The sequence below is a fragment of the Apteryx mantelli genome, chromosome 7 (assembly GCF_036417845.1).
Source record: "Apteryx mantelli isolate bAptMan1 chromosome 7, bAptMan1.hap1, whole genome shotgun sequence".
NCBI classification, from domain to species: Eukaryota; Metazoa; Chordata; class Aves; order Apterygiformes; family Apterygidae; genus Apteryx; species Apteryx mantelli.
The window spans coordinates 7,739,392-7,765,552 of record NC_089984.1 but is presented as its reverse complement, the minus strand read 5'-3'; the positions used below and the strand labels follow the sequence as shown (position 1 = coordinate 7,765,552).

General features: G+C 38.1%; 2 protein-coding genes across 11 annotated transcripts in view; one reads left to right on the top strand and one right to left on the bottom strand.

The window, feature by feature from the left end:
• Positions 1-70: 70 nt before the first annotated feature.
• Positions 71-6,543, top strand: HNRNPH3 (heterogeneous nuclear ribonucleoprotein H3). 4 transcript variants are annotated; one of them, XM_067299760.1, is made up of 10 exons: positions 71-249; positions 1,481-1,617; positions 2,157-2,295; positions 2,854-3,041; positions 3,424-3,510; positions 3,878-3,996; positions 5,246-5,381; positions 5,663-5,743; positions 5,827-5,913; positions 6,208-6,295. In XM_067299760.1, exons 2-10 carry the CDS (start codon positions 1,500-1,502, stop codon positions 6,219-6,221), a joined length of 969 nt encoding a protein of 322 aa, XP_067155861.1. In that variant the 5' UTR covers positions 71-249; positions 1,481-1,499; the 3' UTR covers positions 6,222-6,295. The 4 variants fall into 4 exon arrangements, with proteins under 4 accessions (XP_067155861.1, XP_067155860.1, XP_067155858.1 ...); XM_067299759.1 differs by having other exon boundaries at positions 74-249; positions 2,854-2,996; positions 6,243-6,543; XM_067299757.1 differs by having other exon boundaries at positions 74-249; positions 6,243-6,543.
• Positions 6,544-6,750: 207 nt separating this feature from the next.
• RUFY2 (RUN and FYVE domain containing 2) overlaps positions 6,751-26,161 on the bottom strand; it is a 32,970-nt gene continuing 13,559 nt past the window's right edge. For 5 of the 7 annotated variants that reach the window (XM_067299751.1, XM_067299755.1, XM_067299752.1 and 2 more), the window contains 9 exons: positions 24,995-25,092; positions 20,950-21,069; positions 18,960-19,089; positions 18,276-18,370; positions 17,127-17,175; positions 16,914-16,991; positions 16,005-16,126; positions 11,359-11,469; positions 6,751-11,150 (listed from right to left, as the gene is read on the bottom strand). In XM_067299751.1, coding sequence (XP_067155852.1) covers positions 11,448-11,469; positions 16,005-16,126; positions 16,914-16,991; positions 17,127-17,175; positions 18,276-18,370; positions 18,960-19,089; positions 20,950-21,069; positions 24,995-25,092 — 714 coding nt within the window. In that variant the 3' untranslated portion in view covers positions 6,751-11,150; positions 11,359-11,447. Of the gene's footprint in view, positions 11,151-11,358; positions 11,470-11,717; positions 14,501-15,982; positions 16,127-16,913; positions 16,992-17,126; positions 17,176-18,275; positions 18,371-18,959; positions 19,090-20,949; positions 21,070-24,994; positions 25,093-26,161 lie in introns of those variants that run through there. The other 2 variants (XM_067299753.1, XM_067299750.1) reach the window with 2 other exon arrangements.

Sequence of the window (26,161 nt, the reverse complement as noted above, 5' to 3'; positions counted from 1 at the left end):
TCCCCCTCCGCCGTCGCGCCGCGCATGCGCTGTGGCGCCCCGTGCCCGCAGGCGCGCATGTGCCGCTCCCTGCCGGCTGGGGCTGAGGAGCGCGGCGTGGCTATCGCGATAGTTGCGCGGCGGAGACGCCATCCTGCCCGCCGGGGTTGCGTAGGTTCCTAACTCGCCGGGCGGCTGGGAGCGGCGAGGGGCGTCTTCCGGGCAGAGGCTCCTGCCGGGGCACGTCGAGGGGTGTGCGAGGGTCCGCTGGTGAGTGCGGAGGGGACCGGAGGGAGCCGGTCTCCGCTGGCGGGCGGCTGCCGGAGAGCCCGGGCCCGGGGGCGGGCGGGAGGGCCGAGCGCCGCGCCGCGGCCGGCGCCTGCGTGCGTGCGAGCGGGCGGGCGGGCGCCGCCGGCCGCGGAGCCCCCGGGCGGGCGGGCGGGCGGGCGGGGAGGGGGGGAGGGGGCGGCGCGGCGCCTCTCCGCGGAGCCTCGTTCCCGAGCGCGGCCGCCATTTTGAGTGGTGGAGCCGAGGGCGGCGACGGCCCCGGGAGAGCGCGGGCGCGCGCGGCGGCGAGGGGCTCCCGAGGGCCGGGGGCGGACGGGCGGCGGCCGCGCGGCTCCCGCGAGGCGGAGAGGTGGCGGCGGGGCGCGGCGGCGGACGGGAAGGCGGCGGCGGCGGGGCGGCCCCGGGGAGGCGCGCGGTAAATGGCGGCGGGCTAGGGGCGCGATTTTGGCGGCAGTCGGCGCCGCAGCCTGGAAGGGCGGGCGGGGGAGGGGGGGGGGAACTGGGGCTCGCCGCCCTCGACAAAGGCGGCGGCCCCGGCGGCGGCGCGGCCCGCTGTGAGCCCCCCGGCACCTGCCGCCTCCGAGGGGGGCATCGTCCCCCCCCCCGGCACCGCGAGCGGCGAGCAACCACCCGGGGACGGTGCCGGCCAAGCGGCCGGGAGCCCCTGTAGCTCAGGGTGGTAGCGAGGGGGCGATCTTGCTGTTCCCTGTGCTGTCTCTCTTTCTTTTTTTTATTTTTTATCCTTTTTTCTTTGAGATAAAGCATGCTCTTTTTTTTCTGGGGAAATGCTTAAAAGAGAAAAGCAAATGGGAGCGCGGCCCGTGGCGCTCGGCTGGCAGACAAAGGAAGACCTTGCAACACTCTGTGGTTCCTGCCGCTTCTGGAGATGTCGCACATGTTTTGTTTTGTGCCTTTCTTTCTCGTCCGGGGGGGAAAGCGCGCTTAGGGGGATAGCTGCTCACTGTAGTAGTCTGAGCAAGTAGCGAGCTTTATGTGCTGCACATGCACGCGTGTTGCGCTCTGCAAACTGAGTTCAGTATTGAAGTTTGGTATGTTTTTTAGATGTATGCATGCTTTAGGTATTATACAGTTTAAGTATATAACAAAGGTAATGATACGTAATGTTAGTTTTCTGAAGAAAAAAACAGCTTTTGTTTTGCGAGGAGGGACTTAAGCATACATAAATTCTCAAAAAAAATTTTTTTTTTTGTAGGGTTTGATTGAAATAAAAGATGGACTGGAGCGGAAAACATAATGGGCCAAATGATACGACTAATGATGGAACAGTAGTACGGCTTCGAGGCCTGCCATTTGGTTGCAGCAAAGAAGAGATTGTTCAGTTTTTCCAAGGTATCTCTAGTATAGTCGAAGTATAGTGACTGAGTTTTCTTGTATCTGTTGCACAACGTTTCACACAGTTTAATTTGTAATACCCATTGATGGGGTGGGCGGGAGGGATGATATTAAATTAGCTTATCTTTCTCTAAGATTTATGCGCAGTAATTAAAGTACAAATAACAGTAGATGTAGTAAAGCTGAGTATGTATCTAACTTTGTCAAGGTGGTAAATGTATTATGTATATTGAAATAATCTATATGTTAGCATTTGGAGCAATTAAATTACTTGTTTGGTAGCTATGTTTTCTTCATTTAATTTAGGTGGCTGTGGTTTTTTTGCATAGTTTAAACAGAAAACAAGTATGGCTAAATCCATAAATGTTTAATGAAAGATCATTGGCTTGTATTGTTGGGTGATGGGGGAAAGTTAAGTTTTTTTTTTTTTTTTCGTTGTTGTTGTTTAGATATGCTTTAAGTATTTGCTGCAGATGGGAATGTTTCAGCCTTTAACACTGTTCCCCTTGATGGGGTTATTTGTCCTTGGGTTAAAGGGTTGGAAATCGTGCCAAATGGGATAACATTGACGCTGGACTACCAGGGGAGAAGCACAGGGGAGGCCTTCGTGCAGTTTGCTTCAAAGGAGATAGCAGAAAATGCTCTGGGGAAACACAAGGAAAGAATAGGGCACAGGTGGGGATGGAGAGTTTGGGATGGTGTTAAATCTTTATTTTTGGGGGTTGTGGGTCAGTAATGCTTTTGGGGGGGTTGGGGACCTTAATATTGAACTGGCTATTTCTTTTTTTAAGAATTTTTATAATTGATCCTAAGTTAACTTGGGAAATATAGTAGATTTGGGGGGTGGGGGAGACAGTAATACTCTGTGTAGTTTGCTAAAATCAGAATTTTGTTTCAATCGTTTGTGTAGGGTAATTTGTGATAAATGCCACTATAGCCAGACATTGTTTTTTCAACAGTATGTTTTTCATACTGGAAAGAATCTTTTATGTTTAATTTGTACAGTTAGAATTTGCACATAGTAAATTTTACTAATGTAATAGTTTTTCTTTGATACACTTAAGATTCTTAAGGTTTTGAGGAGAAACTTAAGTTGTATGGCATCTTTAGTCATTTTTATTGGATTGTACATTTAGTTATAGAAAATAGAATAATTTAGTATGGCCTTTTGTGATATTCAGACAGCTTATGCATGCATTCTTATTTGTACTTTGAAAATCCTCTTTTATTTAGATATATTGAAATCTTCAAAAGTAGTAAGAGCGAAATCAGAGGATTCTATGACCCGCCAAGGAGAATGATGGGACAACAACGACCTGGACCATATGATAGACCATTAGGAGGAAGAGGGGGTTATTATGGAGCTGGGCGTGGAAGTATGTATGACAGAATGCGTCGAGGAGGTGGTGGATATGACGGTGGTATGTGTATCTAATGAATGGAGGTTCTGTTGTCAGTTTGGTGTTTCTGACACCTTTGTCAAGAAATAAAGAAATGGCAGTAGCTTCAGTACCTACTAGGTTTGAAAACTTCTCTAAAAGCGATTACTACTAATAATGTATCAAAAATTACAGCTTAATATTTAAGAGTTATGGAAGTAATCTTGCCCGCATGTTTCAGCCTTTTTACTATAAAAGGGAATTTTATGCTTCCAGTCTGTTCAGAAATCCAGGTTTAGCAGTCTGTACAGGCAACTGCAAATTTCTGGGTGCCCAAAGACTGAAAATTGACTCTTGTGCATTGCTTCATGAATATTTAGTAATAATGTAATCATGCTTTTTTTTTTTCCTGTCAATTGTACAGGGTATGGTGGCTTTGATGATTATGGTGGCTATAATAACTATGGCTATGGAAATGATGGCTATGATGACAGAATGAGAGATGGGAGAGGTAAAAAAAAAAAAAAAAAAAAAAATTTAAATGGTTTGTTTAAAGAAATCTTTGTATCATTCCAGTTGTTAGACACGGTATTTCCAAGGCAGAAATAATGGTTTCTTTCGTTAAATTATTTTCTTTTAAAAAAAAAAAAAGGGGGGAGGAAGAAAAAGTTGTTTGGGGTGGGGAGGGAAGAGGGAGAATCTCTGGAAAATGTAAATGTATTGTTTAGGATATCTCTCGGTTGAGTGTTTCAGTTGATAACACTGGAAGTGTAAATATCTAACATTTAATAGCATAGTGGCATGCAGAAAAAATAGTAATAGCTTTTTTGGCTTTTCTTCAGTTTTTGTGGGTAACTTTTTGTTTTGTTTTTTAATAGGCATGGGAGGACATGGCTATGGTGGAGCTGGAGATGCAGGTTCGGGTTTCCACGGTGGTGGTCATTTTGTTCACATGAGAGGACTGCCTTTTCGAGCAACAGAAAATGATATTGCTAATGTGAGTATCCTATTAAAAAGAGCCTTCTAATGCCAGGAGTTCTCTGTTTTTGTTTCTTCTCTTCCAAACTTGGTTACTGTTCTCAGCTAAGTGATTGATAGGTCTAATATGTCTGTTAATTGAATTCATGGCCATTTATGTGAGTGCTACAAAACTGAATAGTAAACGAGTCTTTATAAAGTTAATACTTGAGGTAAGATTATTGAAGAAGTTAGCCAAATTTTGTTTAACATTAATCTCTACACTCCCTACTTATTTGTTTCCATAAAAATTTATTGGTTGTTGCTTTCAGTATCCTCATTTTATAATGTCTTCAGAAGTTAAAGACTTTATGTAACGAGTGATGGCAGATGTGAAACTTTGATTTTTAGTTTGCAGATTAGTGTATTTACATGAGATTTGTTTCTAGGAGGGACTGTGGGAGAACTGTAGAGAGCAGTGTTCATTTGGGGGGAGTAGGGAGAGGTCACAGTACCTGTAAGAGATCAGGGTGGCAGATCAAAGAACCATCCGCAAGGTTTCAGGAGTACGTGTGGCAGTCTGGAGCTGTCTTCTGTAGGGGAAAAAGTTTTCCTGGGGTAGGAGGCCTGGTCTGAGCACAGCCTCTGCAGGGGGGCACCATCTTTATTAATCGCATCTATGTTATATGTGTCTAAGACTCCTTTTTTTTTTTTTCCCCCCTTCTGGATGTGTTATTTTATTATTATTAGCAGTATTTTATCAGTTTGACTGTTTCCTTTAGTCTAAAGTCTGAGTACAAGGGCCAGGCTACAAGCTTTAATTGAGAGTATGTTATTGCAAGTTGAAAGCTTGATGAATAGTATTCAGTAATATACCAGGTTAGTACCATGAATACAAGCCTGCTTTGAGGGCTTTATTTGGCTCTACTGCTCCAAAAAGAAGGAAAAAAAAATAAGGATCTTCCTTTTCCAGGAAGGCTTCATGTTAGAACCTGTTGCTTAAAGCACTCTGTCTGGGCAGGTATTTTTGTTTGTATGTTTTTAAAGAGGTCTCCTTAACCTTTGTTGCTAGAGCTTTTCAAATTGTGTAATAGTAAATTGTAAGTGGCTTCTACTGTTATGGCACAATGTCACTAATACTTAGGAAATAACTAACTAGATTTATTTGATAGGATGAGATAAAAATGCAGTGCTCATCTAACTACTGGGATAGCAAAAGATGTCCCTGGCTTGAATTCTTAAGTTCATGAGATTTTTTTTGTTTTGTTTTGTGTTTTTTTGGTCCTTAGTTTTTCTCACCATTGAATCCTATAAGAGTTCACATTGACATTGGAGCAGATGGAAGAGCGACAGGAGAAGCAGATGTGGAATTTGTAACACATGAGGATGCAGTAGCTGCTATGTCCAAGGATAAAAATAACATGCGTGAGTGTTGTGTTCAGATGAGGCTTTCATTGACAATTCTTTAATTGGGTGTGTAAGAGTAAATTGAGTAAAAGGGTTTAAACTCTGTAACATTTAAGTTACTGTGCAGTAAATACACCAATTGTAATAGACTTTTTGCTGTTCATCAGAATCACTGGGTATTGGTTGTATTTCAAACTCACTTTTTGCAGACTTCAGGATGGTGAAGGTGCTGTCTGGGGGGGGGGTTAACTTTGCTTTCAGTTTTTGAATTGAAACACAGGTAATTCTTTTTCTTACAGAGCATCGGTATATTGAACTATTCCTGAATTCAACTGCTGGAGGTGGTTCTGGAATGGGAGGCTATGGCAGAGATGGAATGGGTATGCATGAATTTCAGATTTAGCTGTTTTTTGCCAAGTTTAGTGAGTTCTGAATTTGTAATCACGCACATTCTGTTTTTCAGATCAAGGTTATGGCTCTGTTGGTAGAATGGGAATGGGTAGCAATTACAGTGGAGGGTATGGAACTCCTGATGGCTTGGGCGGATACAGTAAGTAAAAGTTCTGTTATGTTTTTGATGGCTATGTTGCAGCATTAACTTCTGACATGATCTGGAAGGGTGGGGTGTTTTGTGATACAGGATATTTGTGCTTTGAGCAAGGGGAGGGGGGTTTGGTTTAACTTAAGTCGTAAATCATTTCCATTTTTTTCATGCATTTGGCAACTACAGCAAATGCTTGTTTAGAAAAGTATTGCTCTGAAGTATTGTTATTCTTATGTGACTTAAGCTGGTGCCAAACCACCTGTTTTTGTATCACCGATCAGATTTTTTCTTTTCTTTAAGGTATGTATGCATGACCTTGTGTCAATTGTTTGCAGGTCGTGGCAGTGGAAATAGTGGAGGATACTATGGGCAAGGCAGTATGGGTGGAGGAGGATGGCGTGGGATGTATTGAAGGATGGCCTTGCTTCTACAAAATATCCTGGAAGAAACAGTCTCTGGTCTACTAGACTTTCTTACAAAATTTTATTTCTTTTGTATTTTAAGAACTTTATAATGACTGAAGGAATGTGTTTTCACAATATTATTTGGTAAGAAACAGATTGTGATGGGAAAATCTGTTTTCTGTAGGTTTTATTTGTTGCATACTCTGACTTTAAATAAATTTTTATATTCAAACCACTGATGTTGATACTTTTTATACTAGTTACTCCTAAGGATGTATTACATATTCAAGAATACAGTCGGTTTAAGATGTTGTACTACTATTGGTTCAATAAAGGTGGTTGTACTGTGACTCTTATGAACACTGATTTAGTTCTGTGTAATCTTGGTGTAGTGAATGAGTTGGAAAAAAAATTTTTTTTTTAAGGAAAAAGGTAGTTGAATAGATTAGTTGATTTGGTTACAACCTCTCCTAAATCCTTTTGATAAGTTGTATGTAATAACTTCTTAACACAGCATTAAGCTAAAAACAGTATGGAGGCTGAAAGTCATAGTTTCAGCTTCCTTCCTTTTGGTATCGGAATCTACTGTGATCTTCAAACATACAACCACATAAATAAATGAGTAGTGACCAGGTTCTGTGCATCCAGAAAACTAAGCGACTGTTTATTTCCATGGTTTGCTGTACAATTCTAGAAACTGAATTTCGCATCTTCACATTCATAAATGTGCAAATCAGTTGCTTATCAAACTAAAACACTAGCACAGCTTATCTTTTAGTTAACATAAAATAGGTCAAGTACTAGTTAATTTGAAATGATCTACTTGATACTTTTTAAATAAGCACTGCTTTGGGGAAGATTGGGGAATTTCTAAGCAGGTTAGAAATTCTTTTTCTTTATGAAACCACTGTATTTAAACATTTTTTTTGCTGCACACAGCTGACTTGTCTTTGTTCAAAACTTGGCAAGCTATTTTATGGGTGAGCAATTAGAAGCCAAATGCCTCTAAAAATGGATGTAAGCCTAACAGTTGTTAAATAATCAACACGACCCAAAACACCTGATAAAGTTTTTGTGCATTTATGACATGTAAGATATGTAAGAAACATTGTTTGAAGACAGTTAACATACATACCTGCTGTGTGACGAAAAAAGGTATTTCATATTTATTCTGAGCCAGTGTGATCTCCCAAATTAACTGCTTGTCCTCAATGCCTCCTTACAATGTCAAATGTGATCTTGGGTATTGAAAGTCTGTCACCTGTTTTGCTAGTACTGTGTTATATATGTAATAAATGTCTTATTGTGGGAGAGAGTAGAATGGAGTCTATTTTACTAGAGAATGTGTTCTTGTGTCAAAGGGGGTGGAGGTAATAGCTGAAAAGGCAGTGTGGCATAGAAAGCTTTCCAGTACTAGAAGTTTTCTCTGGAATAAGGGGAGGGAAGATGACTTGCAATTACAGTATCAATGATTTCACAGGGCCTTAACAGTAACCAGAGGCTATTTGGTCAGTTGCTGGAGAGGCTTACAGCTTATGTAAAACTAAGATCACAAAGGTCAGGGCAAGAGTTAAGTTGCATGAAAAAAGTAACTTACAGTGAGGTAGAGGATATCTGCACTTGACAGAAGCTGTAATATTTTTTCTATATAGAGCATAGCTTAGAAGCTATCCATAAAGTAGCTCTGTAACATATCCTCACTTATCTTTTGCATCCTATTTTATGAGAAGGAACATGTTAGTACTTATTTAAGACTTACTTACCTTTTGAGTTAAGCTTCAAACTATTCTGTATAGCCAAGTAAGCTGCAGGAGGTTCACTACATTTGAGTCTCAAAGAATGAAATTATGCTGTGCTTGATCCTAAGACCTGTCACTTCCATGTTTAAATGAAAGTAGACCCCTTGCTTCAGTTGTTTCACCCTTTAAAAAGAACAGCTTTCAACTTTGAAACTTTCAAATATCTTAAGCAATATTTAAATAGAGAAATTGTTTTGGAAAAAAGTTTCTGAAGCAAGCTTCTTCAGTGAGAAAGTCTTTCGGTTTAGATTTTAATCATTGTCTATGAAGTTTTATTTCAGTCTTCACTGTAAAGCATACAGTTCTATGAAGAACTGGTTCCTGGAAGCACTGGCTTGCTGCAGGTGTGTGATGAATGCCAGTTCTTGCAGGAATGAGCTTCCTAGGGAACTGAGGAAGAGGAAGGCACTTGTGATGAGCTGCAGCCACCTGTTTTTCTACTGGAACAATTGACAGTCTTTACAGTGGTAAAGTTTGCAAATAATACTCAAGAGTTTGAATACTATAATTTCAACTGGTTTACACACAGGCTGAAATAAAGCAACCAGTCATTTCTCTACAATAACACTGGAAGTCTTTCATACAGTCATAGTTCTTCACTGGAATTTGAAGGTCCTGGAACCTGCTAGAGGTAGGAAAACTAGGGGTATTTAGTGTTTGAAAATTTTTCCATAGCATAGTTTTATATTACCCTTTCTAAAAATAATTTACATTACTGAGAAGACAGTAACATACACTCTATATACCTTAGCTGAAAAAGTGGAATAGGAAAACAGCACCTTTGTTTTTCAGTGCAACACTGTAAGCACAGGTCTCTGTCCCAGAAGTATCCAAAAGTATTTAGAACAGCTAGATATCAGGGTAGGAAATCAGCAAGGATTTCCCTTTCATTTCGGAGAAGCAGGTAAAACTATACTGATAATAAATTTAACCACCTTTGCAAGAAGGTAGGTTCAATCAAGGTACAATCACTCCATGGGCAGAAGGATGAGTGTATTTTTCATCTACTTGCTAATACCCTCTCTCATTTAAGTCAGAAGCCATTTTCCAAGAAGAGTATAATACAGGCATACCTCAGAGAGATTGCGGGTTTGGTTCCGGACCACCGCAATAAAGCAAATGTCACAATAAAGCGAGTCACATGAATTTTTTGGTTTCCCAGTGCATATAGAAGTTATGTTTACACTCTACTGTAGTCTATTAAGTGTGCAATAGCATTATGTCTAAAAAAACAATGTACATACCTTAATTAAAAAATACTTTATTGCTAAAAAATGCTAACCATCATGTGAGCTTGCAGTGAGTTGTAATCTTTTTGCTGATGGAGAATCTTGCCTCGATGCTGATGGCTGCTGACTGATCAGGGTGGTGGTTGCTGAAGGTTGGGGTGGCTGTGGCCATTTCTTAAAATAAGAGCAATGAAGTTTGCCGCATCAATTGACTCTTCCTTTCATGAAGGATTTCTCTGTAGCGTGCGATGCTGCTTGATAGCATTTTGCCCACAAGAGAACTTCTTTCAAAATTGGAGTCAATCCTCTCAAACCCTGCTGCTGCTTTATCAACTAAGTTTATGTAATATTCTAAATCCGTTGTCATTTCAACAATGTTCACAGCATCTTCACCAGTAGATTCCATCTCAAGAAACCACTTCTTTGCTCATCCATAAAAAACAACTCCTCATCCATTAAAGTTTTATTGTGAGGTTGCAGCAATTCAGTCACATCTTCAGGCTCCACTTCTAATTCTAGTTCTCTTGCTATTTCCACTACATCTGCAGTTACTTCCACCACTGAAGTCTTGAATCCCTCCAAGTCATCCATGAGGACTGGAAGTAACTTCTTCCAAACTCCTGTTAAAGTTGGTATTTTGACCTCCTCCTGTGAATCACAGATGTTCTTAATGGCATCTAGAATGGTGAATCCTTTCCAGAAGGTTTTCAATTTACTTTGCCCAGATCCATCCACTATCTATGGCAGCTATAGCCTTACGAAATGTATTTCTTAATAAGACTTGAAAGTTGAAATTACTCCTTGATCCATGGGCTGCAGAATGGATGTTGTGCTAGCAGGCATGAAAACATTAATCTCCTTGTACATCTCCATCAGAGCTCTTGGGTGACCAGGTGCATTGTCAATGAACACTAATACTTTGACAGGAATCTTTTTTTCTGAGCAGTAGGTCTCAACAGTGAGCTTAAAATATTCAGTAAACCATGTTGTAAATAGACATACTGTCATCCAGGCTTTGTTGTTCCATTTATAGAGCAAAGGCAGAGTAGATTTAGCATAATTCTTAATGGCCCTAGGATTTTCAGAATGGTAAATGAGCATTGGCTTCAACTTAAAGTCACCAGCTGCATTAGCCCCTAACAAGAGAGTCAGCCTGTCCTTTGAAGCTTTGAAGGCAGGCATTGACTTCTCTCGAGCTATGAAAGTCCTAAATGGCATCTTCTTCCAATATAAGGTTGTTTCATCGACACTGAAGATCTGTTGTTTAGCGTAGCCACCTTCATCAATTATCTTAGCTGGATCTTCTGGATAACTTGCTGCTTCCCCTTGCACTTTTATGTTATGGAGCTTATTCCTTAAATCTCATGAACCAACCTCTGCTAGCTTCAAACTTTTCTTCTGCAGCTTCCTCACCTCTCTCAGCCTTCATAGAATTAAAGAGAGTTAGGGCCTTGCTCTGTATGAGGCTGGTTTGATCTTCTATCCAGACCACTAAAACTTTCTCCATATCAGCAGCAATAAGGCTGTTTCACTTTCTTATCATTCATGTGTTCACTGCAGTAGCACTTTGAATTTCCTTCAAGACCTTTTCCTTTGCATTCACAACTTGGTGAACTGTTTGGCACAAGAGGCCAAGCTTTTGGCCTCTCTCGGCTTTCGACATGCCTTCCTCACTAAGCTTCATCATGTCTAGCTTTTGATTTCAAGTGAGAGACGTGCGACTCTTCCTTTCACTTGAACACTAAGAGGTCATTGTAGGGTTATTCATTGCCCTAATTTCAATATTGTTGTGCTTCAGGGAACAGGGAGGCCTGAGGAGAGGGAGAGAGACGGGGAAATGGCTGGTTGGTGGAGCAGTCACAACACACACAACATTTATCAATTAAGTTCGCTGTCTTATATGGGCACAGTTCATGGTGCCCCAAAACAATTACAACAGTAACATCAAAGATCACTGATCACAGATCACCATAACAGATATAATAATAATGAAAAAGTTTGAAATATTGCGAGAATTACCAAAATGTGACACAGAGACACGAAGTGAGCACATGCTGTTGGAAAACCGGGGCTGATAGACTTGCTCGACGCAGGGCTGCCACAACCTTCTATTTGTGAGAAACGCAGTATCTGCGAAGCACAATAAAGCGAGGCGCAATAAAGCAAGGTATGCCTGTACAGGCAGCTCTGATGCTATGGGAACACAGTTACACAGTTTCTTTTGAGGAATGGGTTAGGTACCCCACAAATCTTCATTTACTCCGTGTGAGAAAGAAGATTTAGAATCACGAGACAATAATCAATGTCAAATGAAGAGGCTTTTGTAGAAAAACAAAAATACTTAATTAATGGATTAATGACAGTTTGGTCCAAAAACCTGCTAAAACCAGGCTACCTACATAGTTTGATGCTGATGGAAATAAGACTAAAAAGAACATTATACAGTATTCACCATTTAGTTCAGGGCAGAAATTTTACTTACACAGAGTATATAAAAGCAATCTGAATACATTACACAATACTTCAGCAACATTTTCCCACACAGATCTGGGGGCAAGGAGGAGGAAAAGATTAAAGTAATGCCAATTTAATTTATTGCATCTATATGTTACAGAAATGTCAGCATTGGTAATGACTGTACTATGTTCTTATTTTAAAAGATTGCTCATTTTAAATTATTTTTGTTCACTGCAACATTTTTTAAAAGTTACTTATTAAAGCAGTACAGATGAGCATCATCTCTATCCTACATCAAACCCTGCTTCCATCACACCTACCCCACATAAAGCCCACCTGAAAACACTCTCAGAATACTTTCAGGAGGCAAGTGAGAAACATTTAGTTTGCTATGTAATTGGCAATTAGCTCCCCCTTCCCCAACATATGCAAAGACTTTCTAGGCAACTTGAACAAGTCACAATAAAATACTCAATACATTCTGAATTACAAATTTAAATAAAGTGACATTATTCCCATAGTTAAGTTGCAGATCAATTATATTTATTTTTTTCAAAAACTATTTACAGATTTACAAATATTTGCTTTGTATTATACAAAAAGTTATATTAAGTAATTTTAAAAACATTTTCCTTTACAAAAGCTACATAAGCAAATACATTTGATGTGTTAAAAGAATAGTTGGTATAGCTTTTATAATATTAGCTAAATAACTATCCTCAAATGATACAGCTAAGCTAAACAAAGTGCAAGAATGATTTATATAGCCTAGTTAAAAGATCTGTTTCAATGCCACCTTGCTCCTGTTAGTAAGGATTTCCAAATCCATGGATGAAGGAACTATTTGGGTAGATAATTCTGCTTCCTGCTAACCAGTACAGATTCAGGCAGGGAGATTCCATTGTTGGACCCAATCACATAAACATAAAAAGAAGGAAGATTCATTCTAGTGCAATGAAGTGACAGTGAAGTCAATACTAAATACGGTTTATTAAAGGATGCATCTTTATTTACCTACTGGAAGAATAAGGATGTACGTTCCAGCAGAAGTTACCGTGAAACATCAGTGTAAAAAGAATGGTGAGATGTGTCAGAACTAGCTACACCTACTCAAAAGCTCTCTGGAAAAAAAAAAATAAATAAATAAAATGAAGTTTAGGAATGAACTCTGTAAGTTTGAGAAAGATGGTGACAAAAGAAGGAAGAACCTTCCTGTCCAACACAAGCAGCAGAGAAAGGCTCTGTGGTCCCTAGTATTCAATCCTAGTGTCTCTTGGCAGCAAAATCAGTCAGCTTCTAGAACCGTACTTTCAGCATACCGTGACTGCACGTACAAGCTAAAAAAACCACAATTTACATGGAAATAATACAAAGACACTTGAAGTTACAGACGTGAGGCAAAAGCTTTCTGATGGACATCTCTCTCTTAATGGAAACCTGGATATGTCACATTTATAATTTTTACAAAGTAATTCAGAAAAATACACCTTCCATCTATTGATACTTGTTTCTTACCTATCTGACAAAATCTCCCCCCACCTGTAACTACAGAAAACAAAGTTGTTGGTGCAATAACCTCTGATGTATCAAATCTTGAAAATGAGGGGAAGCAGAAACAAATATAATTAGGAATAGCTTACTGAACAGCTTGCATTAATTGCATTACTTAAGTTATAGATATTCCTTTTTAAATTTAAAACCAGCTACCACAGTTTTGCTTCACAATAGTGTATCACAAGCAAACTCTGCAGCAGAATTAGGTCTGACTTGTTGCAGACTACCCTGTAAAAGCAGTTTGACTATCATCTTCTTCAAGATCATAATGCCTAAGACACTCATCAAATACATATTAACAGTGAATCTCCTTCATAAATTGCCCTCCCTTCCTCCAAAAGGGCTTCTGAAGTCACTTATTGAATTAACACTGCCATGTGCATTTTTAATGCATGCATTTTTGATCTTTGGTACTGTATATCATTTAAATATGAACAGTTTATCAGTGTCTGGCATTCAAAACAGTAATCAAATCAAATAGTAAGTACATATTTCTGCTTGGAAGATTTCACTTCAAGTTTACCCTCATGAATTCAGAGCCAGCTTCTCAGCTGTGCCAATTACATGGCACACAATCTGGGGAAACAGCGTCACACAAAATTAACGGAAGGTCCCTAAGTGCCAAGGCTGTTGTTACTTCTCTGTGACACAGCCAGTCTCTGATGATGCAGATGGCAGAAACCCTGCTGTCGCTCTCGAGTTTCTGTCTCTTCCTAGAGAGGTTGTTCAGACAGGGAGAGACATAAGGTGCTCTGACCTCCTCCTTAAACCAGAGGCGATGAGGCACAGCCTTTATACCTGCCCTAAGGTTTATGGACTCACTGCATGAGTGGACTGAAATCAAAAGGGCTGTAGCTCAGTAGAAACTGGCTTGATGTTGATGCAAAGAATCACTTTATAGCAAGAAAAGGGTATTTTCTGTTTGTATTTTAAGGGACATCTTACTCTGGTGAATGTAGCTACATCCACAAATTCAGACTGCTTCTCTTAATAAACACCACATTCCAGTAACAGCTACTGTTTAATACTTCAGTATCAGTGCGACTATACTAATCCGGACAGTGAAGTTAAAACTCCTGGTTTGGAAAAAAGATATTGTGAATTTAACAGCAACACTGTTCAGATCTTACCTCTCGATTAAGCTCCCACACTGATGAGGTGGTGGGGAGAAGGGGAAGAAAGGAGTTAGTTGGTATATTTTTTGTCACTGTTGTAAAACTCTACCTATTCCCAGTTAAAATCAGAATAAAAATTTTACTATTAAATTCAAAAAAGTTACAGAGGGTTTTACAATTATAAAATTGCACACAAGATATTGAGACCACTTTCACTGCAAAAAGAATACATACAAATATGTAGGACCAGATCTAAGAAAGAAGTCTGCCTAAGTCCCACATGTAAGACCACAGTTTCATATCTAACTTCTTACTCTCTTGGGAAAAGCCTGAGGGAAACGCATACAGAACAATTACATTCTAAGAACCTGAAAGCCAACATAACTCAAAATTTGTCCTTTTTTTTTTTTTTTCTCCAGAGACTGCATATCAAAAATCAATGTAGGCTTCTGTTTGATTCTTTCTTTCAAGACAACTGATATATCCCTTTTTGAAATCTTGGAAATAATGATATCAGTAAATAACATAAACCATGAAGCGGAATGTTAAAAGATATACTACAAAGCTAAAATGTTTTAGATTTTTTAGATTTCTCCTGCTGAACAATGAAAAGGAAATTAAGGAATGTTTTTCCTTCTCATAATAACTGCAAGCTAACAAAATTTGATACATCTCATCTTTCAAAGTAATAACTCAATCCTCCTAAAGATACTAATTTTTCAATATACCAAAGATATTCCAGTTCTCTCAGAATTCTGAAATTTTTAATTACATAAATTAAAAGAAAAACACTACTCTGAAATTAATGGTATTGCATTTTTGCAGCTTTTTTTGATTTGTTCCACTAAGGTAATATACATTTAAGAATACCCAAGGCTTAAACGCTACCCTTGATTTCATATGTAATTCCCACTGACCTCACTGGAAATTGCTGGTATAAGCTAATATTGCCTTTTTAAGAAACATAACCAAACAAAACCGGCCATTTCAAAATGAGTTGCTAATAGCAAGAGCTGTGTAAATATACTTAATATTACATTACTTTCAGTTTCCATATATGTTATCTACATTAATAATTTGCTGTGTACCTTTTACATCAAAATACAGTCCTACTGACTGCAAGTTTTGGAGGAAAAGGAACAGACTGCCTTCCAACATTTCCTCAGTGTCACCTAAATTTGACCAAAGAATTTGCTGAAGAAAAGCATCAATACGAAATATTCCCCATATTTGGATTAGATCAAATGTGTTTCCTAAGCAATCTCCTGGGTGTAACAAAGAGAAGTAATTCAGGATGGTACCCTTGCAGGAGCCAAAAGGGTGTTTGAGTCTCATTTTCTCAATTTGTTTCAACAGGAAGCAGATGTCTAACTCCTTTATGGTACCTTGAAAATGCAACTTTAGACTGCTTATGTGAAATTCCAGAAACAGCTCTGTATACAGCTTTACTTTTTTTTTTTTTTTTTTAAACAGAATTAGCTAAATAGCAAAGTTGATAAATATTTTGTAAAAGGATTTTATGGCACATTAAAAGAGCACCTCTGTATAAGTATCGCGTGGCAGGAATCACAGACGCGAACAGGCTTTGGTGAGGAGGGCAGAGGCAGTTCATTGTCAGAGCAGGCATTACAGAAGATCTCACCACAGTTTCTACAATGATGCTAAATAATGGAGAGAAGGGAAGGAAGAAAAAAATATATCAAGAAAAATTTTAAAATTCACATTGGAAATATGCTTGATAATCAGATTCTGCTAGACTATAATATACAGAGCAAACTGAAATCCAATTCCTTCCATTTTTTGCACTGAGTGTGGTACTGTTTTTCAAAAGAATCTAAATACCAATCTATAATGCAATCCTAGACAGACCATATATGAGCTTTGCAGACTGTTTTCAATCCCTTGTTTAAGAAGGACTAACATACCTTGTCAAATAAAAATACCATATAAACAATGATATTTAGTAGAGAATGGATGATTCTGTCAAGCAGCTACTGAGATTTAACATAAAAAGTAGGTAAAATAAAGATTCTTGCATGCATTAATTAAGCACAGAAATTAACATCACAGTTTATTTAAAAACTGTAATAAATTCATACTTTTTTCATCTACTGTATAAAAAAATTGAATGGAGAGACTTTCACATATGGCAAATGGTAACAGTGCCAGAGCTGACAAGTGTTTGAGATGATGATTCCACAAAGTAGGTTGAAAAAATTTTAAGTATGTTCTTCCGTGGTGCTGCACCAAAAGGCAGCGTTTCTTTTAAGATTAGGACCCAACTGTGTTCAAAGTCAACCTCAAACAAATCAAAGAACTAGAAAGACATCTCAAAAATATCTATGCATTCATCTCAAGGTTGACATTCTGTGCTGCATCTCTAAGACAATTAACATTTTTCTCATAATACATGTAAACAAGTTGAAAGAAATCTTTTTGGAGAGTTACCTTCCTTTTGGAAAGTGAAAATTCCTTTTCACATAACTTGCAGTGTGTAGCTTCTTTGTCCTTCAACCAAACCTGTCCCTGGAGGAAAATCAACAGTAAATATGCGTATCAGATAAAGTCTAACACAATAACATAAAGAGATAATTAGATATGCTAGAAATATACATATGATAAAGAGAACAAAAGTTTCTTCTTCCTCCAAATCCTACTAACCTGCAATGCTTTGTTTGCTTCTTTTATATCTTCTATTTTCAGCTTTGATCTAAAAAAATAAGAGTATGCTATTTCAAACTTCTATATTGTCAATTATAGCCAACAACTTTAAAACCATGAGCTATTTATAAACTTATAAGCAAAGTATTATGAACTTTTAGCTAGTGTTTTAGATTAAAGCAGCATCCAGGAGATACAATCAATATTACTCTGCACTGTACTAAGCACTATACAAAGACAACAAGTTATCTCTAAAGAGCTCATAATCCTTTCTGAATGGCTGTAAAAGTGCTTGGGGTTGTAAAAGTCCATGACAGAAGCTTGCACCAGCACAACTCTCTGCATATACCTAAAGCTAGCACACAGCACTGGTACAAAACAGGAACTGAAATTTCTGGGCTCGCACAAGACCATAATATGGCTTCATGGAGAAACCAGGCTCCCTGCAGCCATCAGAACCGATGGGGCTATGGTATACAGACTAAGCTATTCTACAGAGCATGGAAAGCCTACACTGATCACAGCAAAACTATTTAGAAGACCATTAAATGAAACTTCAATACCACTGGCGGAGGTAACAATAGAGCTGTGCTCAGAGCTTATTGCTCACTGTAGTCTGAAGAGTTTTTGATAAAATAATCTCTTACAGAGTCTCAAGACTTCGCAGCAAACAATGGTATGAGATTGTCATATAGAGAATCTTCATCACTAAAAGACAGGAACCCATGAGCAGGCAATCCTCATAAAAAGAGAGAAGCGTAATCCTGCTGAAGCCAGAGCCGTTATCTTCTACTTGAGTTCTTTAGGAAAGCCCACCAAGACTTGAGCCAACTATTTCTGTGTGTTCCTTATCTCTTTGAAGGATCTTCATGAGACATGCAAAGTATCTCCTAATGCTCCCAGGGCCTTTTTAACTAGGATTTTCTGTTCAGAGACCTATAATTGCACATGACTTCACAGCTAGCCCACCAGCCAAAGACAGAAATGCATGTAAATAGATCTGACCTAACTAGACATATTTTTTCTTCTTTTAGATTACTGGCCAGGTAATATTGTCTTGTGCAGTGTAATTCACATGACTGCCATCCTATAATTTTTCTTAATTCAGTTTTATATGACAAATATAATCATCATGAAAAATGAAATTACTCGCTAAGCTTGGATGCCAGTTCTTGGAGAGCTGCTTCTTGGTCTTGACATATCCTTTTCAGCTGCTTGTTCTTCTCCTGAAGTTTAAGGAACTCCTTAAAAGAAAAAAAACATTCACAAAAAGGAACAACATTGTATATGCCTACTGCCTAGAAAACTATTCCTAACCAAAGCTGACCTTACTGAGAAAGAAAGATTAATTGGTCCATCACACTATCTTCTATTAAGATTCCCAAATCTAATTATAACAGCAGCAAACCAAGATTAATTTCTCTTAGACCCTAAGAGAAAAAGCATTTTTGCTTCTTCAGTCTTCTCCAGGAAGGGAGTAAAAATGATTGATTGCAGAGAAAACAACATTACATAGCCATGTATACCAAGTTAGAGAGAACCTGAAGCACTTTCTGGCCCACCATAAGATGACAGTCTTCAACTGAGAATGTAAAATAAGGATTTCATTTTTCCTTATTCAAGGGACTGAGTTCTGGTCTGAAGACTAGATGCGGAGTAAAAAGGAAAACAATTCTTTCCCAAATATATTTTCTTCATCTATTTGTCAGAATAGATTAATCTTTCTTACCTACTTGTAAAAAGTTTTAAAAATATCATGTCTAAGTCCACAAATTAGCTTTGCAGTCAATTTCTAAATTACTATTCAAGTTTTAGTTTTACTGCAGAATTTACTTTTTTAAGGTTAATTATTTCTTGGGTCTCTATTCTGAGCTGAGATATAGTCTCTTTTTCCTTTTGAAGATCATCTTCTAAGGTTTGCCGCCACTCTTTTTCTATTTTCAAATCTGTTTCCAGCTGAAGCCTAAAATTGCAAAACAAAAAACAATCATTGTGCACAATAGTATCATTTTTTAAAAATTAAAAATGAGTTTATTTCTGGGTGCAATATACTATTAGCATAATAAGCAACTGATCAGTTGACTTTTTTTTAAAAGAAATAAGGCAGCAATATCATAACACTTTAGACATGAGTGTAATAGAGAAAACACAACACTGCCATTTAGAAAGTGCTTTGAAAAAAAAGTGCACTTAAAAAGATTAAGACTTTTACACATTTTGAAGAGCTGACCTTTGTAATATGACCAAGAGTAGATAAACCACAAAATCCTAAAGTATCTTTTCAAACATGCGTAACAGAAAGCCCCCACCTTTGAATTTACATAGCTTGTTTCCAAAATAAATGCAAACAAACCACCTTGCTATTGGTGATGCAGAGAATGATTACATTCATCTTTTGTGCTCAAAAAAGTTATTTAGTATTCTATCTTTAGGCGTGAATCTTCTATTTTAGACTAAGGCTTATGAAAATTTGAATAGAATTGGTAGGGAGGATTGTTTTTAGTGAGCTTCCTATATAGCTGAGGTTCAATATAAAGAGGGATCTAAATTCTATTAGTTATAGCTATCTGAGTCCAGTTAAAGGAACTAGGGCTACTCTGATGGAAGATCCACTCCAGCTGCAATTTCACTTGGAAGAGTCGGTCTTTAGAACATCACAGAGAAAACAAGGATGGGAGCACACTGTTCAAGCTTCTAGATCTAAATCCTGCCAATGCAATGAAGGAGGAAAAAATCTGAGAGTAGACATGCAAGGGTTTTGGTGGAGAACCACACTTAGTTTTCCTGTTTTAAAACCAAAATCATTGTTAAAGGAAAGACTTACATTTTGGGACACTACCTCAGCATCTGGTTGGAAAAGATCAGAAGTGAACATGACCTTGAGGTTTCAGAATTGCAGAATTCTGAAGTTGGGGTCTGAACTGTTCTTTTGCCAAAATCTGTAAAGATGACTGTGGTAGTAAAGTAAACATTTGTCATGGCAGTTAAACAAATTTATTAACATTCAGAGTTATGAGAGGCAGGGTGGGCTAATCATCAGATTGGAAGCCACTAATTTTAATGCTCCAATCCTTGCAGTGCCACAGATTTGCACTGTCTTAAATATTTCACTTGTTATCTTTCCAAACAGAGAAAACACCTGCCCCTACAGGGAGCTTTTTACTTTAGATATTTATTTAAATCACCATATCTGTTAACTGCTTTTACTCCTGACAGCTTCCTCACAACAGGTAGCTGGATGGACACTCTCTGGGTTAAAATCCTGCTTAAGGATTTAACAGGAGAAAGTGCAGAGGTTGGCTTTTATTTCACATTTTTATATTTATGATTCTAGTGGATTTTTATTTTATTTTTTTATTTCCTGCATAGTGGTTAGTTAAACCACTTCTGAGGATTTTTACCTAATTCATAAGCCTGATCAGTTATACTATTCTTCTGCCATTTCTATAAGTTTATATTGTTACGTATTTCTGGATTTTGATAAAAGTGTGGATTACTATTACCATATTACATACTTTTCCCCTCTTATGATAATTTCCTAGTAAGTTAAGCTGGTACTTTCATCCAAAAAAATACTGCTGCTGTTCTCTGGTTTCTAGCTATACACCATTTTATAAGTGCCCAAAGATAGCGCAGCTTTCTTGGAATGGCATATTTTCTTCCACATTGCCAGTATCTAATATCAACATCTTTAATATTTACATTTTGTTCAAAGTCATTTACCTACAGGATCAGCTTGTACAGGCTGGTCCTGTAACAAGACATATTGCATTGCAGAATGTTTACAGCTGTATATTTTTCAAAAGGGGAAAGATACACTTACAGCTGTTTCTCTTTCTGGGAGAATTCGTTCTGCAGTCTTTCAGATTTATTCACATATTCCTCTTGAAGTTTCTCATCCTCATTCTCAGCTTCCATTTGAGCCTTCTCTGCTTGCTGCAATCTGGTGTAATTCAAATCAACTTTGGGTAAAACTGAGGCTAGAACTAGGGTGTAGAGGGTGAAGAAGACAAAACAAAAATGGGGAAATAGAAACATTTCTAAATGAAAACAAAGTTTGGGGGGAACTCACAAACTCAAACGAGAAATCCATACAATGCCTAGAGAAGTAGCTCCTGTTTTTCATACAGTAAGAGAGTAATCACTGTAAATCTTGATACTTTTTTATTTTATGCTCATGAATAACAGATGCCAAAGCATGATGATACATATTTGAGAATTGAAGCATATACCTTAATGCTTTTTATTTTTAGTATATGTTCATGTGTTATTATGGGAAGCTTTTTTTGTTTTGTTTTAAATAAAGCCTGTAGAAGTACTTGGTTTGTACTAAGCACCCATTAAGACAGGGCAGAGTGCGTGTTGTGCAAAAACAGCTCAAAATAATTCAGGCGTAAGGCTGAATACAGAGCACTGCAATCAAACAGCAAAAACATAACTATCCTAATACAACAAGACACAGCCTGAAGGGTCCCACTACATTTAGAGAACTACCTCATCACATTATTAAATAAATTTAAATAATCTGTATTAAAAATAATGCATTCTTACACTGGTTAAAATAGCTCCATACTATAGACAAAATAAACAAAACATTAATCAAGCAGGGTTTTCTTATTTAATCTTTTCTTTCAGAACTCTCAGGGTTGTTTTTCTGCTTCAGCTAGCACTCTCCTGCCCTTGAAATCCACTAATTCATTGTGGTTTCTCTCTGCTTGACCATCCCTTCAGTCCAAAAAAGACAGATGTAATGTAACAAAGGAAAGGGTACTAAAATGGAACTTGCGTTACCACAGCTACACCTGTCTTGATGAAAAGAGCCTGTAAAATACTACTCAGTGTCCCCACTTGAAGCGTCTTGTTTAAAAAAACGTTGCAAGCGCCCACTCAGGTGGGAGAAGTCCGAGACACTCGCTCTCAGTGCTCGAGTTCTCGCTTTCCAGTGGCTAGCTGAATGGAGAGTAACTCACAACTCCCAATGTCAGCTGAAAAAAAAGAAAACCTGAGTTGGCAGTCTGTCTTACATCTGTGCTTCTACTGATGACGTTGTACCAGTGGGAGTTTCCAAAAATGGCCAGTAAACAAGTGATAAAAGACTGGAATTAAACTACATTATAAAGCTTGCACTATCCCATTCAACTATATCAGTTGTTTTAACAATATTCCCAGTCATATTTGTAATTGTAGTGCAAAGAGGGCCAAAGCAGATGTATAGGGAAGAGAATATTGGGAAAAAGCAGGGTCAATTCACAGGGCAAAAGAGGCTGAAGGAGGCTACACAAGACAGGAAAACCAAAGCACGTTAAAGCCCTCTCTAAACTACAAAAGAAGCTGCACTGCAGTTTCCACAGCCAGCATGGACAGGGATCTTCCTTGTTACCTGAGAAACATGCTCGCCAACCCAGGCTACAGCATCAGCCTCTAGACTAGCACCAAGGCAAACTGCACAGCTGGAATTCACACAAATACAGAGTTGTGCTGAGTTCACAGCAGGTTTTGCTGTTGAGACGATACTGAGGCAGATACTTGTTTGCATAGACTGACTATGAGGTGGTTAACACTCCCATCTCTGCTATGGCCTACTCTGCTGTTTTGCTGGGTGTTTCTGTGTTGGGTCTTTCTTTGAGGATAGGCGATTCCCCCCAAAAGCCATCCTGTGTTAAAGGCTCTTTCTGATTCCAAACCAAGGAATAAAGTAACACATAAGCATGGAGCAGAAGCCCTTCCTGTACTGCTGTGTCTTGCCTCCACCTTTGCAAACCCTTCTGCTGAAACTCCCTGATCAACTTCCCCTCCGCACTTGGGGAAACAGTGGGAAGCACAGCAAGGGCAACTACATTCTCCTACCTGCATGCAGATTAAATGTCCAAATAAAGTACACCTATTTCAGCAGTGCATGCAAGCAGCAACTCAAAGCAGTAATAACATTTGTAAAGCCTGCCTAATGAGGGGTGGAAGGAGGGAAAACAGGTTGGGCAAAGCCACAGGTTAGGACTACAACGTAGACATATCCACAGACAGGCAAGACACTTGGCTGACAAACAAGTTGGACAAGCTCAGGATCTGCACCCTAAATGCAAATCCTGTCTACGACTACAACTTCCACTGTAGCTCCCCCGATGCAGCTGTTCTAAGCAGTAATTCTAGCTACAAAATTTGCCAGAGTGCACAACCCTTCCTGCCTGGAGTCCTGTCCAAGTCCGGGCTCCAAACACTACGTACCTCTGTGAAAATATTTTGCTCCACATTAGCAAAACAGAATTGTGCTTTAGCTGTTTTATCCCAAAACCCTGTAATCCTTCCACTGTAGATAGGGAACATATATTTTTAGCCTTCTCCCTCCCTCTCTCCCTTTTTTTTTTTTTTTTAATATATCGTTCTGGCATAATGCTTAAAAAGAAATCCCACACTGTTTATGAAAACAGTGCTAGGTACAACCAAAAAACCCAGCCCCCTTTATCCCAAGATAAAGATAGCCTAAAAGTGAAAGAAATAAGCAGGGGATAAGGGAAATACTGGTCAGAAGGGTTACTTTTTAAATCTATTAGTACAATAGAAAAGGAAAAAATCACTAGATTAGAAACAAAGGTCATAACAATGTGAACTCAAAGTAACGACAGCTAACCTTTTAAAGTAAACTTTGACAATTAAAAAGGAATCAACTATTATTAGAAAACTAGCGTCTGTTTGCTTAAAAGTGCAATTACTTTTTTTTTTTTTTTTTTAGGAGGGTAAAGTGAGATGGGAGATGATGTTCCTTCAGAAAACAACAGAACCCAGCTACGCTCAGTTACAGTGCAAGATTTCTAATACCACTTTATATTTTAAACTGTAATTTTAAAATTCTTAAGTTTTATTTTATCCGTAATTTTTTGAATACAACAGATCTGGAGGAGCTTTCAGAATGATATATCTTTGACAAGTTTATACTGGTGCTGAGCTTCATTGCTGGCACATTTGATGAATGACATTGCAATAGTCCTAGTTTGAGTTAACAGATCTTTGTCACTTCATGAATGCAGCAGACAAAAATCAAAGACGGATGAAGGCAGCAAAATAGTAACAAAAATTGGGATAAAGGATAAAGGATAAAAAGAAAAAAGAGGGAAAAAGGATGTCAATAAAAGAATATTCATGTCACTAAATCTTTTAATACATAACCATGTTTTTCATAATCAATTTTAAAAGAAAAAACGACATGTCAAACACCAACATGACAGGGCTTATGGATATGTTACATTTTATAATTTAAAAGATCAATGTTGCATATATGCCACTAAATTATACATATGAACGACATTTTAATATTATGTAAAATATATACTCTAACCATAATGTAAATTCACACACTGGAATTTTAGTGTTTCACTTCTCAAACTTTCAGTGTAAAAACTCATTACATCACTGAAGATAATGGTACTTTTAAAGCAACTGACAACTTTAGTAACTTCAGCAAATATAGCAGTGATCCACGAAGGCATTAAATATTTATATTAAGCACATGCTTAAGTATACACAAGATTAATGCTTTGGTTTCTTTTGCATTTCATTCAGATAGGAAAAATAAGAGATGATAACAAATCAGAATTTTGAAACAGCTTAAAAAGAGCTGTTGATATCAGCACAAAAGCCTAGGATCAGAGGAAAGATGGTGGAGGAAGAAAAACGAATGTTTAAGTTGTGATTAAAATAAATCTATATAGTACAAGAAAAACAAACAAACAAACTGTAAACCACTGGTGGCTGTTTCAGAAACTTTCCTTTTCAGTTTCCAACTTGAAATTTACATTTCAGTGGCAACTGTACAGGAATGCAGTAAGGGAAAGGGATGGAGAAATGAATGAAGAAAAACAAAGATGAACCTGTACCTTTGTTCTAGTTGTTTCATAGTTGCATTAATTTGATTGGTCTTATCCTCTAATCGACTAATTATTTCATTCTTTTCTTTCATAGCATCTTCAGTAACCTGTATTATAAAAAAGGTTAACACTGAAGTAGGTTCATATTACACTGTCAGCTCATGGAGCTTCAATGTCTGAAGGAAAAAAAAAATTAAAATGGCTTCAAGTTTTGATTCTTTTTAAACATTCCAGTTTAAAAAACGTAACTGACAAAAAACACCTAAACAAAATGTCATGCCTAAAGCTTATTTGTAGTTTTATACTTTGCAAATGTATACACTGTTTAACAAAAACATATTTTTCATTTTGGTTTCCTTTCTTAGTTATTCATTTTGCAACTCAACTTAAATTCACTGATTATCTTTTTACGTAGCCCATTACACCCTTACCAAAAAGAACTAAGATGCCCAGTACTGGAAATCATTAAGGTTCTCCAACTCTTATCAGATCTCACATTTGTGCCTGAAAAATATTTTAAGAATTTTACTAACACATTTCACAATTTTAGTTGCTTGCAGAGCTGTAGCTCTAACTACAAGTACAGCGTTACCCTTGCTGTACAGGCCAACACTATAAACTGGCCCCTGAATAGGAGAGATCGAGAATGATTAACCTGTCTTACTCATTTGATTGTCCAGGAAGTGAGTTTGAATGTCATTAAGTGAAACCAGTGTTACCTACGGTCCCCAAAAGTACAGCTTTAAAAGAAAACCAAAAACCTACAGTGCATAACATATCTAAGAACCCTTCTTACTTTTCTTTCCGGCTCTTTCTATTTCTCTTCTCCTAGTCCAGTCTCCTAGTCCAGTTTCCTCACACACCAGTTAGAGATGGAAAGTAGCATCCTTGTCCACAATCTCACTTATCTCTCTGCAGCAGCCCTGTATCTTTTTCCCTTCACTTTGCCACAGATTTGACTATTTTCTGGTGCTGCTTTTTAAAGCTTGTTCCATTAATCAAAATTATCTTCTACATAAATAATTCACCACCAAACTTCCCTGGCATTTAGTCATTTGCTAACTGTATTTTGAGTCTCTGTGATCCATATTCTCCCAAATATTATTTTTTAGCATTACATTGATAAAAATCTTAATCTGTTAACAGATTTTAAAAAAGCTCTAATTAGCTTTTTTA